The 16,269-nt window shown below is 36.4% G+C and overlaps 1 protein-coding gene across 1 annotated transcript in view; it reads right to left on the bottom strand.

The window, feature by feature from the left end:
- Nucleotides 1-16,269, bottom strand: part of GSAP (gamma-secretase activating protein) — a 109,462-nt gene that overhangs the window by 23,107 nt on the left and 70,086 nt on the right. Inside the window, exons 20-26 of the mRNA XM_007504052.3 lie at nucleotides 13,301-13,429; nucleotides 12,091-12,149; nucleotides 11,371-11,402; nucleotides 6,894-6,955; nucleotides 4,299-4,400; nucleotides 1,340-1,410; nucleotides 295-389 (exon numbers count right to left, since the gene is read on the bottom strand). Of these exons, the coding sequence (XP_007504114.2) occupies nucleotides 295-389; nucleotides 1,340-1,410; nucleotides 4,299-4,400; nucleotides 6,894-6,955; nucleotides 11,371-11,402; nucleotides 12,091-12,149; nucleotides 13,301-13,429 (550 nt within the window). The remainder of the gene's footprint in view (nucleotides 1-294; nucleotides 390-1,339; nucleotides 1,411-4,298; nucleotides 4,401-6,893; nucleotides 6,956-11,370; nucleotides 11,403-12,090; nucleotides 12,150-13,300; nucleotides 13,430-16,269) is intronic.

Genomic DNA, 16,269 nt, shown 5'->3' with positions numbered 1-16,269 from the left:
TTCCTCCTTTGTTGTTGCTAAACAATTGATAAGTTTGTATTAAGTACCTACTATGTGCTGGGAACTGTACTAGAAGATAGGAGTAGAAGCACAAAGAATGAAACAATTCCTACTGGAAAGGAGATCAAATTCTAACAGAAGATACGACAAGGACATGTATACAAAAAGACAAAATAAACATAAAGAGAATAAGGACAAATAAATAAACAAACAAATAAATAAAAGGAGGGATACAAATAGCTGAGAACAGGTTCAGAAGACTCGTGCAAACAAATGGATGGCAAAAGCCCTTACCAGGAGGAAGAGGTAAACACATCCTGTTCACAGAGTCCAAAATCTGAGTCATGGTGTGAAAGACTGCATATTCACCTGCACTTCCACTCCCATCACTAAAACAAATTACAGAACAATGTGTGAGATATAGAACTAGCATTCTTTCAAGATCCATTTGACCAGTGTTACAGATTAAATGAAGACAGGTTGTCTGCTGGGAAATTCATTTTTCCCAGTCTCTTATAATTGGGGAAGGACGTGAAGTTTTATTGATGCCTTTTATTGTTATGTTGTGGTACTTTCTAGATAGGTCTCTCCCGATTGCTGCTTCCCACTCAGGCAATGATCCTTCCCTTGGAACAATAACCAAAAAAACCCCCAAACAAATAAGTAAAAGCAACCAAATCTGACAGTATATATGTAACATTTCAAAAGGAGAATCTGTTAGAATCATTTAACATGCTGTCTCATAGAAAATTTCTAAATTAGTTTTATACTGGCAACTACACCAACCCCAGCTGTTCTAAGAATGTGACCAGACTGCTAAAATACTCGGGCTTACAAATTATGTTAACTAAAATTCATCTAATTAAATCATCTAAGGGACTTCCTGGGGCTTTGGTCTTTATTAAATCCCTACACACTGAGAAAAGAAGATAGGAAAGGAGGAAGAGAGATAGTAAACAAGGAAAGGGATGTGGAATAAACCTGTGATTCCACGGAAAAAAAGAATTCTCAGGTGGAGAAATTTTCTCCACCATTGCAAAGTCAGCAAATTCTCTGCAACTAATCATTTTGGACTGGGGCTTAAGAGGTTAAGTGACTTGCACAGAGTTCCCCAGCCAATATATATCAGAGGCAATGAATCCAAGTTTCTCCAGTGAGTTCCTGATCCACTACACCACTAAACTGATATAAATGATACATGAGACAACTAGTAAGTGCTTTGAGCTAAGAGGTTGGAGAGAGAGGTGGGCAGGTGGTTGAGTAAAGTACAAAACATCCCTTAATAGCAACCTAGAATTGTTTTGATCCTTTAGACCAGAAACAAGAAATACTTGCGTACAAGTGAAAAACCCAGGAATGAAGATTGTGTTTCCTCCAACTAGTTTCCAGCATCTGGCAAAGGAGGTCCAGCTACAGTACAAGAGAAGAGGAAACATGTGAAGCCCAATGGCGTGAGGATGAAAGTAATTAACCTCCCCAGAGTGTAGTTCCCCTCCAGCTCCATTTCAACAACACAAGCCTTCTAAGCAACTGCCAAACTTGTTCGCTGCAGCTGGTACTGATGTTATAGTTGGGACAGAGAAAGGTCCCTCTGAAGTCACTTCTTTGGGACCAACATCCAAAAATGGAAAAGCATGAAATACACACAACTAAGAAAAAGAACTCTACTAAAACTCAGCTAAAAGCCCATATTTTACGGGAAGACTTTCCCAACCCTTTTTCATTCCAAACCCTCAGTTAATTCACTCTCATATGACTTGATGACGAGTATTTTAGGTGAAAATACTAACTGGGACACCACTCCCTACCGGGAAATTCGAGAATGATATTCAAATAGAACTGGGGAAACTTAAAATATATTTTCTTTCACTGTTAAGTCCCGCTGGATTATAATGATAGCAGAAGAGTAGCTCAAACCACCAAAAGATTGTGATGGCAAAGGTCATAACAAAAGTGATAATTATTTAAAATAAATGCTCAATTTATATATCACTTTAAGTTTTTAGTGTGCTCATCACAACAACCCTATGAAATAGGTAGTATCAGTATTACTATCTTCATTTTACAAATTAACTTATTAATTGTTCTTGCCCATTTCAGATATTGATCAATTCAGCATGTTAAATATATGGTAGCACGTCTCAAGTCCAATTCAGTTTTAAGCTATTAAAAGTTTTGGGGACACCCTATATGTTATAAGTTCCAAAATGCAAATTGACTCATTTGCAAATTTGATCTGACCAAATGTGAAGAAATATTTGATTATTAACTATATATACTTGCATTAGGCATATGTTCTATTTCTTGTTTTGCTATTTTTCAGTTGTGTCTACTTTTCACGACCCCATTTAGGGTTTTCCTATTCTAGCTCATTTTACAGATAAAGAACTAAGGCAAACAGGGTTAAGTGACTTGCCCAATGCATGTCTGAGGCAGACTTTGTACCAATGAAGAGGAGTCTTCCTGATTCCAACCCCCATTTGCTTTTTCCACTGCTCTGTCTGCCCTATAAATTCTATAGTGAAATAAGGGAATAATAAAGATGGTGAGTTTACAGAAGTGTTGCTGGTACTTGATAGCCCACAGTGAGGTTAGGCCCTTACAGCCTTTCCCAGGCCCAGAACACTATCTGACTTGTAGACCAAGCTTATAAAACCCAAACAGGATTTATTGTTATTCACAGAAGCAGGACGGGAGGATTAGGAAATAGGAATCCCTAAACTATAACTTCTAGGCGATCCTCCCCCCTTTCCTACGGGCTGTGCAAAGGGCCGTCTTCATTTCTTCGGGCTGCCTATTTAACTACACTCTGTCTAGAAATCCCCAGCTATATAATTCCCTGACCTACTAATCCTCCCAAATCGCGTTTGTTAGGTTTTATAGTTGGTCAGGGTAGTTCATTTGAACCCTTTATGAGAGATCTCGACAGCAGGACAGCTTCCGCTCCACAGGGAAAAAGAAGGCAAACTCCCACTTGGTTCGCACAGGCGCAAGCCACAGGAAGTTACAGCTTCAAGTTCCCCCAGAGACAGGAAACCAAGCCCCCCGCTGAGCTCTGTGTCCTCTTTTCTATGTTCTCCGCATTCCAGAATAGGGTCTATATAGTTCCGTAGCTTGCGGCAAGTTCCGCTTTGCAAACTCTCCTCTCTATTCCTTGTTCGCAAACCATTTCATCCCTTTCCTCCTTACAATAGAACCCACTTTAAAAGCTTATTGTGTCTGATGAGTTCATGTATGCTGAACCCCAGGATTAGCACACTGCCTGGCCCACAGAAGGCTCAGGAAGAGTTGCGGTTCATATTAGGTGCTTAAAACAGGCTGACTGGACTGGATGATATAATAGCGAATATTTATACAGTGTTTTAAGGTTTGCAAAGTGCTTAACATATATTAATTCATTTAATTCTAGTAACAACCTTTGAAGTAAGTACTAATGATGAAATTGAGGCTGATAAATATTTAATACCTAGTCCAAGGTCACCCGGCTCGTATCTGTAGATTTGAACTCAGAACTACAAGTCTAGCATTGTATGCACTGTGATATCTACAAAAACTTCTACGCAAAAATTTTCTAATAAGAATATGATTAGATTATATTATTTCCAATCCATCTCCAATTTTTATTAAGACTTCAACCTCCTAAAGCTTTAGGAAGAGCAAGATTGCCTCAAAATGCAAATTGTCCACCCACACCAAGGATAGGAACAGTAGCTCACATTATTATAGTAATGATAATAATAGCTAATCAAAATATAGTAAAAAAACACCAGGGTGCAGAAATCATTACTATTACTTCCTGAAGCTCTGTGGGCTTACATTGTTATAAAAATATCAATTATTTCAGATCCTCTATTCTCTTTTGAACTATGAGATCCTTATATGATTTAGAAGTAATTATTTACCAGAATCAGTAACTATGTATGTACATAATTCTCTCTGTTATCTTATAAGTTCCTTGAGGGCAGTGGACATGTGCTATATATATATATATATATATATATATATATATATATATATATATATATATATATATATATATATATATATATATATATATATATATATATATACACATACTTCTTGCAATCCCATAACATTGTCAATCAACAAACATTAAGTCCCTACTATGTGTCAGGCACTAATCTAATCCCTGGGGATACAAAGAAAGGCAAAAGACAAAATTGCTCAATCAATGCATATTTGGCACAGTGAAGGATGAAGAAAAGGAAAGAGGGGGCTGGAAATCCCAGAAATACAATAAAATTCACTGAACAGATGAAGAAAACGGAAAATCCCACCATTTTTGAAACATAGTCCAGGACCAACTGTTCAATTTTCTTCTTTCCTATGAATTGTACAGGGAGATTCCGCAAGAGATGATCTTTCAGCTCAGAGACCATCTATTAAAAAAAGAAGAAGAATTATTAGACACACAAAATTTGGCTTACTCTCTCATACCAGATTCAGCAAAACAATTTTATCACCTCTTCCCAAGAGTGTCTGAATTTCACAAGTCATGCCACGAAGCCAACTGACACATAAAATATGGTGTCAAAAGAATTCCCATAATACTCAGTGTTCCCCCAATTGCTTATAAAGCACAGATGCTAAATGATTACAGTTTGCAACTTTCTAAAGATGTGACTTTCACTTTCTTGACATTTCCACTTGTGTATGTTTTTTTACAGTGGGCAGCTCTTTCACATTCATTAGGTGGGCAGTATGTTACAGTGGTAAGAACACTGGGCTTGGAGTCCAAGGATCTGGGTTCAAACACTGTGACCTTGAGCAAGTCATTTGACCTCTCTTTGTCTTAGCATCTTAAACGCAGATGATCATAAGAGAAAATATAATTAATAAATCTCTTTGCCAAACCAAATCAGATACATTGAATAAAACAAATGTACACATATATACATACATATATGCACCCACAATGCAAAGGTAATAAATACATTTCTCATTTTGCTTCCCTAAAATAGACCCATTTTCATATTCTGCAAATCTGGGGGAGAAAGGCAACCTGTAACACTGTTATTCTCCTTCTGTTCATCTTCCTTTTTCTTCTACATCTTTTCTTCTTCACTTTTCCTTTGCCTGTTTCCTAGAGCTTCCTAGAGCACTCAGAATCCTTTAACTGGTGACACTTCAAACAAAAAGAGACTGCTGACCCCTATCAACAAATCATGAGAATTACACTACAAAGCCTTAGTATTCTTTCATCTTCACAGAACAGAAACAAGGTTCCTGAAGCATTAAAGTTTTGTGTCTGCTATTTAAACAGTCCCAAGCATAGGACCTAGTGAATGAGATTAAATCTCATTCCCTATGGGGCATGCTCTTAATTTTCATTGTTCTCTCTCAGCAGATTGACTTTAAAAAGGCATATGATATACTCGGCTCCCATAACACTGGACGTTTTAATAAAATCATATCTGGACTTCAAAACAAGTTTTGTATTTTTGCTATTGTAGAAAAATTGGCCCTTCTTTCTTGCCACCCATGTTACTGTGTAAATTCCAAAGTCATTACACTGCCTTTCTAGAAAAAGTTACAAGAGATAAAACCCTATATAAATCCCCCAGGTCCAAAGAAAGACATGAAATATGGCAGATTTACATTTATTTGATGCTTTATGTTTGGAACCTCATGGTAATCCCATGAGATGAGTAGATTAAATTTAATGATCCCCATATTATTGATGAGAAAACTGAGGCTCCAAGTAATTAACAGATTTGACTCCAAGTCAATAAGTGTCTGAGGTACTATCATATTGCCACTCCAGTGTGCTATGTTGCTTCAGACAAGGCTTTGTCAGATCACTTGATTTTCTTTCTTTTCTACACCCCTTCACTGCCCACCACTGGGGGTGAATGGAAGCTGAAAATGAAGGAAAGTTGTTGCACAGAATATTGGTTTGGGGATATTGACACTGTGAGCTAGCCAAGCCAAGACAGGCAGAGGTATGTACGTGTATGTTCTAGCTGACAATCATATCTCATCTTCATATAGGTTATTAGACTTGAAAATAGTTTAGGGGGAGGAAGATGGTATCAAATGTTAAAGCAAAGGGATCTTTTCCCCTCAAGTTACCAAGCTGTACTACTAGCTAGTCTGAAAGTGAGAGAATATTGGATTTTGAAGCTGCTTTCTATTTATCCCCACACAAATGACTGTAGCACTATACCCTTCCTCTCCTCCACACATAAAGGATGTCCCTAAGTAAAGTAAGAATTCAGCAGATTCATGTTCACATAAAAGCATACGCTTCTAAGGCTCAAATGGAATACAAAAGGAAACTCAGGCATAATTCAAGAATAATTAAATTCCTTAGAATATGCTGTACAAGCACCGATATTAGATCAATTCAGAGTTGAATAGATTTTTGGCATAACTCTCCTCCAACTCACACACACACACATATGCCTTTTTCCCACCTCTTCCCCTATGCTAGGAAATCAAATCAAACCCATCATATTACTATGGTTCATAGAAAGGATGTCTCAGTTGACTTACCTATGAATCAACTCACTACACCTTTAATTTTCCAGAAACTTCCTTCTCTGGCCACTACTTCCATATATGTATTGTCTCACCCAATAGAATATAAATTCCTTGAGGGCTTGTTCTGTTTCATTCTCATTTTTGTATCTTCAGTGTTTAGCCTAGTAATAAATGTTTCTTTATTCACTTATCCTAGGAAAGTTGAGATTCTGTGACATAGTGACACTGGGTTCTATTTTGTTGAATTTGAAACCAATAATACAAGACTTTCCTGATTCCCTGTCTTGCAATAAAAAAAATGATGTTAAAATAAAACAACAGGAACTGACTTTTTGCCTGGCTTGTGGTCCAGAGCACTCTGGCACATTGACAGCCCATAGAATACATACCAGTCCTATGAGCAGTCTCTGCTGATTATCTTCCTCCTGGAAGAGGGGAACTAATCGTGGCTCTGAAATGAAACAGAGTACTATTTAGACAACAAATACTTGCATAGTTACTATATAGTTCCTAGCATTCAACATCTAGCCAAAAAGAAAAAAATAGAGGAAGAGGTATTAGGAATTAGATTTTTTCCCCCAGCTCACTGGGAGGTGCTTGAGAATGCACTGAAGATTTTATACATGACAGATTATGGCTCCTACATAAATTCAGAAGAGAAGCCAAGACCTCTATGAGAGGAAGAGTAAACAAATGAAAAGTCTTCAAAGGAAAAAGATATCGAATCCTGATAGGGTCCAGTTTCATTTTTCCATTCAGACACTAAAATAATAGTGTCTGAATGGAAAAAATGAAATCAGATTCCATTACTTATGAATAAGAAGGCTTTAGTAATTAGAATCAGAAGGATAAAGATATTTTATTAACTAAGGAGACAATAAACCAGGACAAGACAAGACTTGGCCCACTCCATCTCTTCCTCCCAGAGAGTTTGCTGGCAATGAAATTGCTAACTTTAGTTTGGAAGGATATGTTCTGGATTATCATCTTAGCCCATCTAAACATGAGTTACTTAGCTTATAAAGTAACTTGAACAGAGTGGGAAATATTAAGTTTTTCCACTTCCAAGGTGACATGTTGTACCAGGCAAGCTGAAGGAGCAGGAAGTAAGGAGAACAAGAATTATATACTGAATTCTTTTTGCAGTGGCAAAGAACTGAAAACTAGGGATGCATATCAACTGGGGAATTGCTGAACAATTCCACATTGTATATGTGATGGAATAAATGCTTTTGTGATATAATAAAATAACAAAGAGAATGTTTTCAGAGAAACCTGGGAAGATTCATATGAAATAATGCAAAGTAAAATTCGTTGACAAAGAAAAATAATATATACAATAACAATAATGTTTCAAAGTCAAAAAAAAAACTGTGAAAGATTTAAGAGCTCTGATCAAAACAATGACCAACCACAATACCAAAGGATTCATGATGAAACATGCTACCCACTTCCTGAGAGAAAGGCAATGCACTCAAAGGTCAGCCTGAAATACTATTTTTGTACATGGCCAATACAGGGACTTATTTTTGCCTGACTATAAATGTTTTTAATGAGGGTTTTGTTTTTCTTTATCAGTGGCAAAAGAGATAGAAGGTAGATTTTCATTCATTGAGGAAAAAATTAATTACAAAGAAAAATTATCTTCTTGTTGTGAAATCCCTGCCTTTACTTCCTATGTGGATTTAGGAAAGGAAAATGGTTAAGGCTGAATGGTGGATTGGTCAATGGGGCTAAGCAGCACTAGTTGAGTATATTCATGGTGTAAACTGAAAGCATAAGGTTCCTTTCACCAAAGAAGTGGTTACATTTCTGTCATCTTTCAGCAAAAGATGACTACATTTCAGTCAAACCTTGCTACCATCTTATCTGGTTCTTGGGTTGATGATGAAACAAAAACATAGTAACACTAGACTTCATACAGTAATGATATCTCAGTTCTCTACAATAACAACAATTCCTTCCCAGCAATTAGTTCAACCACAACACATGAGACCAGCACAAGGTTTCCTGAAGAACATTAAGAGAAGATGACTAGTGATCCAGAAAGAGGCAAGTGATGTCAATGAGGGGGTGGGAGGGAGGCAGAGCTGTAAACAAAATAGGAACTTGGACCAATCTGGAAATATTTCTGACATTGTGAAACCCAGTTCTAACAGGACTAAAGTCAATCTATGTCACACCACCCTTATGTTTCCAGTTAAAGGCACTGATGGTCTCTTTTTAATACCAGAGGGAGAATACCTCAGTTTTAGATAAGGAAAGTTTTTAAAAGCCCAGGGAAATGAACAGAAGGGGCTATAGCTCAATGGGTACTGTTAAATGAGCTTGGACAGCCTGTGGTCAAAGAAAATTTCACCTTGACCACTCTTGTAAACCTTTGATTATGATGGCTGCTGCTCTTAGTGATAACATATCTAATGAAATTTAGAGCAAGAATTGCAACTATAAGAAACCATATCAAAGATTTCTTTGAATCACTGACAAGAGAAATACAACCCAAAACAACTCTGAGGTTTTATTTCAAGCTCAACAAATTGACCAAAATGATCCAAAAAAAAAAAAATAGGAAGCATCAAATGTCAAAGGAGTTGGGGAAAGACAATATGATAATTCATCTGGTCCAAAAACTCTGGAAAGCAATTTAAAATGATGCTCAGAAAGTAGCTAAAATGTTCATATCATTTGATTATCCCAGTACCAGGCATATACTTCAAGTAGGTCAAAGATAAAAAGAAAGATCCCATTCATACCGAACACACTAAAATATTTATGACAGCACTTTTTATAGTAAGAAAGTATAAAAAACAAAATGGATGCCCAGTGAATAAATCATGACATAGAAATATAATGGGATATAAGCATACATGAGAAACAATGAATATGAAGAATACAGACAAAGTGAGGGAAGATTTATGGATCCATTGAGCTAATAGATGCTGAGCAAAAAAAAAAGGGAAAACAAACATTAAATAATTAGAGAAATAAGAGTCCAGGAGCAAGTGATTTCCTAAAATGGATGCTGGTATTACAAGCAGGCTTCTATGAGACTGGCCCAGTGGACCAGTTAAATCATAAAAACTTGTTGTAAAATCATTTGGCTAATTGGCATGAGCCAAATATAACACTGTTTCATGGGCCATCCATGTTTGGCATTGTACTAACTGGATTAATTCCCTGAATAATTTTTTATTTTAATAATAAATTTTAATTTTAAAATATGAAATAAAAATGTTCACCTCTCAGTGAAATCTATAATAATCAGAGAGTGATCTGACCATCCACAGTAGAAAATAAAAAAAGGATGAAAAAGTTATATTGCAACTGGGTAAGTATCTCTCCATTGAGCGAGTACAGCAATACACATATATTTTAAACCAATATTGCAGATGGACAATAAACTGGACCCAGAACTGAGCAGAAGATATTAATTGAACTATCTTTGGAAAACTATAATACTTTCAATGCTCTCAAGATCCCCACTGTTACAGAAGCCCATCTCTTTAATATGACAATTTTTCCGGTGCCTCTAAAAGGCTCTAAACTATAGCACACTATATAATATGAGCTGAAAAGAATCAAAATTACTGGTGACCCAAAAAGTAATTGGAAGATGCATTGGAACATGAGCTCCTAGCCTTGTCTCAATTATCTTGTCTTGCTTTTCTGTTTGTAAACTCAGCAAATAACACAGGGATTTGTTTGCATACAGTAAGTACTTAAGAAATGCATTATTTAATCATTCACAGTGGGCACATGAATTAAGGTTGGCTACAGTTTATTATTTATCTTGCTGTTTAGGCAGAAAGTGGTACAAGGAATATTATCAAGGAAATTGAGACTGAATAAGGAGGTGGACCAGTCAGAAAGCAAGTGTGAGGGAAAACAAATGGACCTCAACAAGGGACCAACACATCAAACGAAGATCTTCAGCATTTTGAATAGACCTATGGAGGATATGTAGAATGATATCAACAAGATACTATCCAGAGGCTGACTTGATGACTGGTGAGTCCTTGCATCAAATCTCTGTATCATCAAAAGTCCCAAATATACTGTTCACTTCCCTCCTGGTCCATTTCACTTCCATACTTTTATAATTCCCCTCTCTCTTCCTCCTCTGTCCACATTCCCACTATGTGTAGTCTCACCACATTAGAATATAACCTCCTTGAAATTAGGGACTAACTTTTTTTGTTTTAAAACTCTTACCTTTTGTCTTGGAATCAATACTATGTATTGGCTTCAAGACAGATGAGTGGCAAGGGCTAGACAATGGGGGTTAAGTGACTTGCCCAGAGTCATATAGCTAGGAAGTGGCTGAGGTTACATTTGAACCCAGGACTCTCTATCCACTGAGGCAACTAGTTGCCCACAGCCAACCTGTTTTCATTGTTTTTGCATCCCTAGCAGTTAGCATGGTTTCTGATACAGAGTAAGCACTTAATATTTATCTAAGAATTGCATAAGATGAGGATTTCTGAAGAGGATGCTATCTCATCATAATAGATATTTACTTTCCTGGAAAACATCATAGATTTAGCCAAGTATAATTTCCTAAAGAATTAACTGAAAACAATTTTTTTAATTTTTAAAAAGGAATTAACTGCCCATTGAAAAGTCATTTAATCTAACATTGTATCCTATGGAAATAATTAACAAAAGTAGGAGTAATGTGACAATTTAAATAGTCAAATCTTTTAGATTCACTAAGGTCCCATAAAGGGATACAAATTAGAAAGCCCAGAATGAATTATACATAGATTTTCTTCTATTCTCAATGGGTAACTGGAGAAAAACGAGGGCTTAGGAGTACCTTTCTCACTGGCAGAACGTAAAAAGGGTTTAGCTCAGGTCTTTTCTTACCTACAGTCCACGTTTCTAGGTTGGAAATCACCCTATGAAAAAAAAATTGGTTCATGTTATTCACAAGTATGAGAAATTCAGAGGGGAAAAAGGAAGACTATATCCCCCCCAAAGCAATTACTACTTAAATACCTTAGATACTAAAGAGTATGGTAGAAATTGTTCTCTTATCTCTTGAAAGCTCCATGATTTTAATTAACTTGGCAAAAAAAGTGACATTAAACAATTATAACATCATGTAACATTTTTTCATCTTAAACCTCTGGCCCAATTTACAACAATTGTACTTCTTGGTTACTAAAGAGAATAGAAACAAAAAATAGAATAGAGGTCAGAATTTGGCCCATACTTCTACCACTCTGAGATGACTCAATTTGTAGAAATTATATTAATTAAACCTTCAAAGTAAGGACAAGCTTGCTAGCAGCCTCAAACTTTTTAAGCAGCCCACCTATTACTGGAGGCAGACAAGTGAAGGTTAACAAGGCTCAGCCTATAAATACTTTCTTAGCATTCTCCTCATTATATCTACCTCCTTCCCACCCCAAACTGCCTGCTTTTGTAATGGGATCCAAGTACATAAATGTAATAACCTGCTGAGCATACACAATTGAAGAAAGAGCTACTTCTGTCATCTGTCTTTACTTTGTCCAATAAGGTTATTTCAAGGAAAGACATCTAGTTTATTAATATAGATGATAACATTTGGTGCTAACTTACTTTATGGCATTCTCATGAATGTTCTTGAAATATGCAGTAGATCTTCTTTTTCCTCTTTTCTAGAATGAGATGTGTTAAAGACGTGAAAGACAAAAGGTATGTGGCTAGGGGTTCCCTTTTGTATTTAGAAGACGATGCCAGGTCTCCAAAAAATGAGGGGGAGACCATCACTACTTGTTTAATCCCCCCAAAGTTGGAAAAATAAGTTTGAGAATAAAAGGAGAGTAGGGAGGGAATAGGGGCAGCTAGGTGGTACAGTGAATAAAGCAGTGGGCAAGGAAGCAGGAAAATTCATCTTCATGAGTTCAAATTTGGCCTCAGACACTTCCTAGCTGTGTGACTCTGGGCAAGGCACTTAATCCCCATTGCCTAGTAGCCCTATCCATTCTTCTACCTTAGAAAAATAAGCAGTATTGATTCCAAGACAGTAGGCAGAGGGTTTTTGTTGTTGTTGTTGTTGTTTTTAATGAGCTAGGAAAAGGAACTGGAAAACCACTCCAGTTTCTTTGCCAATAAAACCTCTAATGGGATCACAAACAGTTGAATACAACTGAAAATAAGTGAACATCAGGAAGGGAATAAACATTTAGATAGTGCCCCAAATGTGCTAAGTGCTTTACAAATATCTCCTTTGAGATTCACAACATCCTGGAAAGGTAGATGCTATGATTTATCCCCATTTTGCAATTGAGGAAGCTGAAGCAAACAGAGCTTAAGTGACTTGCACTGAGTCACACAACTAGGTGTCCAAGGCTGCTTTTGAACTTGGGTCTTCCTGACTTCAAGCCCAATGCTCTATCCATTGTTTTACCTAATTGGTGCACTAAAGTCAGTGAAACTTAGTACCCCCACCAATAGTGTGGTCCTTTTCATTTTTTAAAGCTTGTTTAATAATATACACAGCACTTCAGAGTCCCATATCCCTTAGCCTCTAATAGGAAGGTGGACAAATGGAAAGGATGCTGGGTTAAGAATTGGAGACCTGAACTAAATTCCAGTCCCAGTTCTGTTATCGAGCAATATGCAATCTTTGGTAATGCAATTATTAATTCTCACTGGGCTATGGCTTCCTCATCATTATATTGAATGGGCAAGGTTAAGATGTAAAAACAAAACAAAATCTCTTCTAAGTCTAAAAATATTTTTTTTTACCTTCTATTTTGTTTTAATCTGGGATTGTTACCCAAAGACTTCACCAATCTTCACATACCTCTTCTGAAATTAAGTTCCTCCATTCTCTCTTGACCATGTTGTTGCTATACAGTAAGGGTGGTTTCGCATACTTGACATATTCCAAATTGGCATTCAATTTTTCCCAGTACCCCTTAGAGTTTTGCACCTGTAAAACATAAAGCCGTGCCATGAGCATGGCTCATAATCAGGCCCAGATGCTTCCCCATTTCTTATAAATAAAAAATAAGATAAGCAGTTGAGACTTCTACTTCATAAGAAGGGAACAGAGGTAAAAACCAAAATGGTAAAGGTTGGCCAATCAATTAACAAGCACGTATTAAGTGCCTATGATGTGCCTGGTATACAATGAGCATACACACAAGAAGGAATTGTATGCTTCTACTTTACTTGACACATGATAGCCTTCTTGGTTGGAAAATTTTGTTACCCTATCATTCTGATGGGACTTGATTTAATTAAAGGAGATACTCCTCTCATCAATGCACTCCCTGGGCTATTCTTGCCCTTATATTTTCAAAAATTCCCTATATCATGCCCACTTAATATCTTAAGTCCTGATAATAATATGTGATCACAGAATTTTAGATTTTGAAGGAGACCACAAAATCCATAACCCAGGAACCGTGAACTTGAAAAGCTATGATAACTTATACAATAGCATTGGTTTCCTTTGTAATTCTATATGATTTATTTTATACTTTCCAAAATGTAATTCTGAGAAGGGGCCCATGAGACTTAAAAAAAAGAGAGACAAGGCATAAAAACTGGTTAAGAACCACTGATCTAACAGAATTGCTGCTTCTTTTAATGTCTCAGAGGTATGAGTAGTTCTCAGACCCAGATAATCACCCTAAAATTAAAAAAAGAATAACTAGGGAAACATATCTTAATCTAGAAAGAAAACAACTTTCTTTGTTTTCTCTTCATCTCACCACCAATCTCACTTTTCTATCCAGTGAATAGACTTTTATACTTATCATGTAAAAACCATAGCCTAATGATGTAAGACTAAGCAGGAAAAGCCTAAACAAAAACATTGTCATGTCCTCTCCATTCTAGGGGCAATGATAGTGGTTCCTATTTAAACAGCAATTTTGAGTTTACAAAGCACTATTCATCTATAAAGCAGGTTGCATTGGGTATTATTATCTCCATTTTACAGATAAGAAAACTGTGGCTCAGAGAAGTTTCAGTGATTTGCTTAAGGTCATACAGCTCCTGTCAAATGTAAGACTTGGATTTAAGTTTTCTAAGTTCCCTTGCTCTTTCTACAGCACCATACTGCCTCACTTCAGATGTCTCTGTCTCATGATATTTCCTAATCACCACTTTTAGAGTCACAAAAGAATGTTAACCAAAATTGTGGCTTCTTACATGGATTTATTTTATCCATTAAGCTTATTTACATTTTCAAAATACAACAACAAAAAAGTAAATTAAATTAGTCTCTCAATCATCAAGCAACACATCAAAACAGAATGGAAAAATTATATTACAATTTCATTCTTGGAGGCAATGTAGGCTAGGAAAGCATTGGTTTTAATATTAATGGACTCGGATTTGAATTCCAGGTCTTACCTTGAACAAATCAGTAGAGGGCTCCATTTTTTCATCTTTAAAATGGACTTTAAAATCTTTAAATTGAAATCTTTAAAATCATTATTTCTGTAGTCCCTTCTAAACTCTAAATTCCACAAATTTTTAACTTTTACTATTCTGGTATTTAAATTCAGGATATTTTAAGAGGTAAAATATTGGAGCAAAAACACATTCATTTAATAATTCAAAGGATATAACAGAAGAACATGTTGTCCTCCAGAATAGTACTAACACAATGACAACAGGATATTTTTTTTCTCATTCATAGTGAAAGATTTCCATTCTATTCACACTTCCTTGACCAGACTCCCTCATGACTGATAGCTTGCATTTATGAACTTTCTGGCTGGAGCTTGAAATTCATACAATCTGTGACCATGGAATTGACTGAAGATAATTGCTCCTTGTGGGGATTGAACTCACAATGCTGGCTTCATTTTTAAGACTGAATTGAGTACATGCACAACATAGACAAAAATAGCACAAAGCAAAGTCCTTTTTACAGGAGATTGTATATTATGTTAAGATCATAGGATTAAACAAAATTTATTGAGGAGCTATCTTGTGCTAGGTACTGTGCTAGGGATACAAGGTCAAAAGCAGAACCATCCCTGTCCTCAGGGAGCTTACATTTTACTGGTGGGAAACAACAGATACAAACCATATTGCAATAAATGCAAGAACAATATGGTAGTCATGGAGAAATGTATGAGGGAGCTAGGTAGAGGGGCATCAGGAAGAGACACTTCAAGAAAATGGTACTTGAGCTCAACCTTGAATGGAACAAAAAAGTTCTTGAGAAAGAATGTCTATATAATATACTCATTTGGTAGAGAACTGCCCCTAGTCATCATTATTAGCATATTTCACATTTTAAAGTATTTTAAGGTCTAAAAAACACTTTCCTTACAACTTTGTGAAGTACATAGTTCCAGTATTATTATCCCCTTTTTACAGTTGGAGCTTAGAGAAACTAGATGATATAGCTAATAAGAGTTAGAGCCAAGATTTAAACCCAGTCTGTAGTTTCAGAACCCTGAAATAATGTCCAGTGGCAAACATTTAGGGGAGAGAGTAAGACACAACCCAGCATGGGAAATGGAAACATCTGATTCTATCCTTGATTCTGCAGATCATCTTTTATCTATCATTTATTGCCCATGGATTCTAAACAAATCTATACACCTGCCCCAGTCTCCTGCTTCCTTCCCATGACATAGATAGTTGAGAGTGTTTTTCATAAAGAGCCTGCTTCTCTCTTCTCTTTCTCTTCCTCTCCCCCCCTCCATCACACACACACACACACACACACACACACACACACACACACACACACATATATGAACTGTTGAAGTATCACACTAAGGGAAAATAAAATTTAACTTA

The sequence above is a fragment of the Monodelphis domestica genome, chromosome 5, assembly GCF_027887165.1.
Source record: "Monodelphis domestica isolate mMonDom1 chromosome 5, mMonDom1.pri, whole genome shotgun sequence".
Taxonomy (NCBI): Eukaryota; Metazoa; Chordata; class Mammalia; order Didelphimorphia; family Didelphidae; genus Monodelphis; species Monodelphis domestica.
This window is presented reverse-complemented; position numbering and strand designations above follow the sequence as displayed.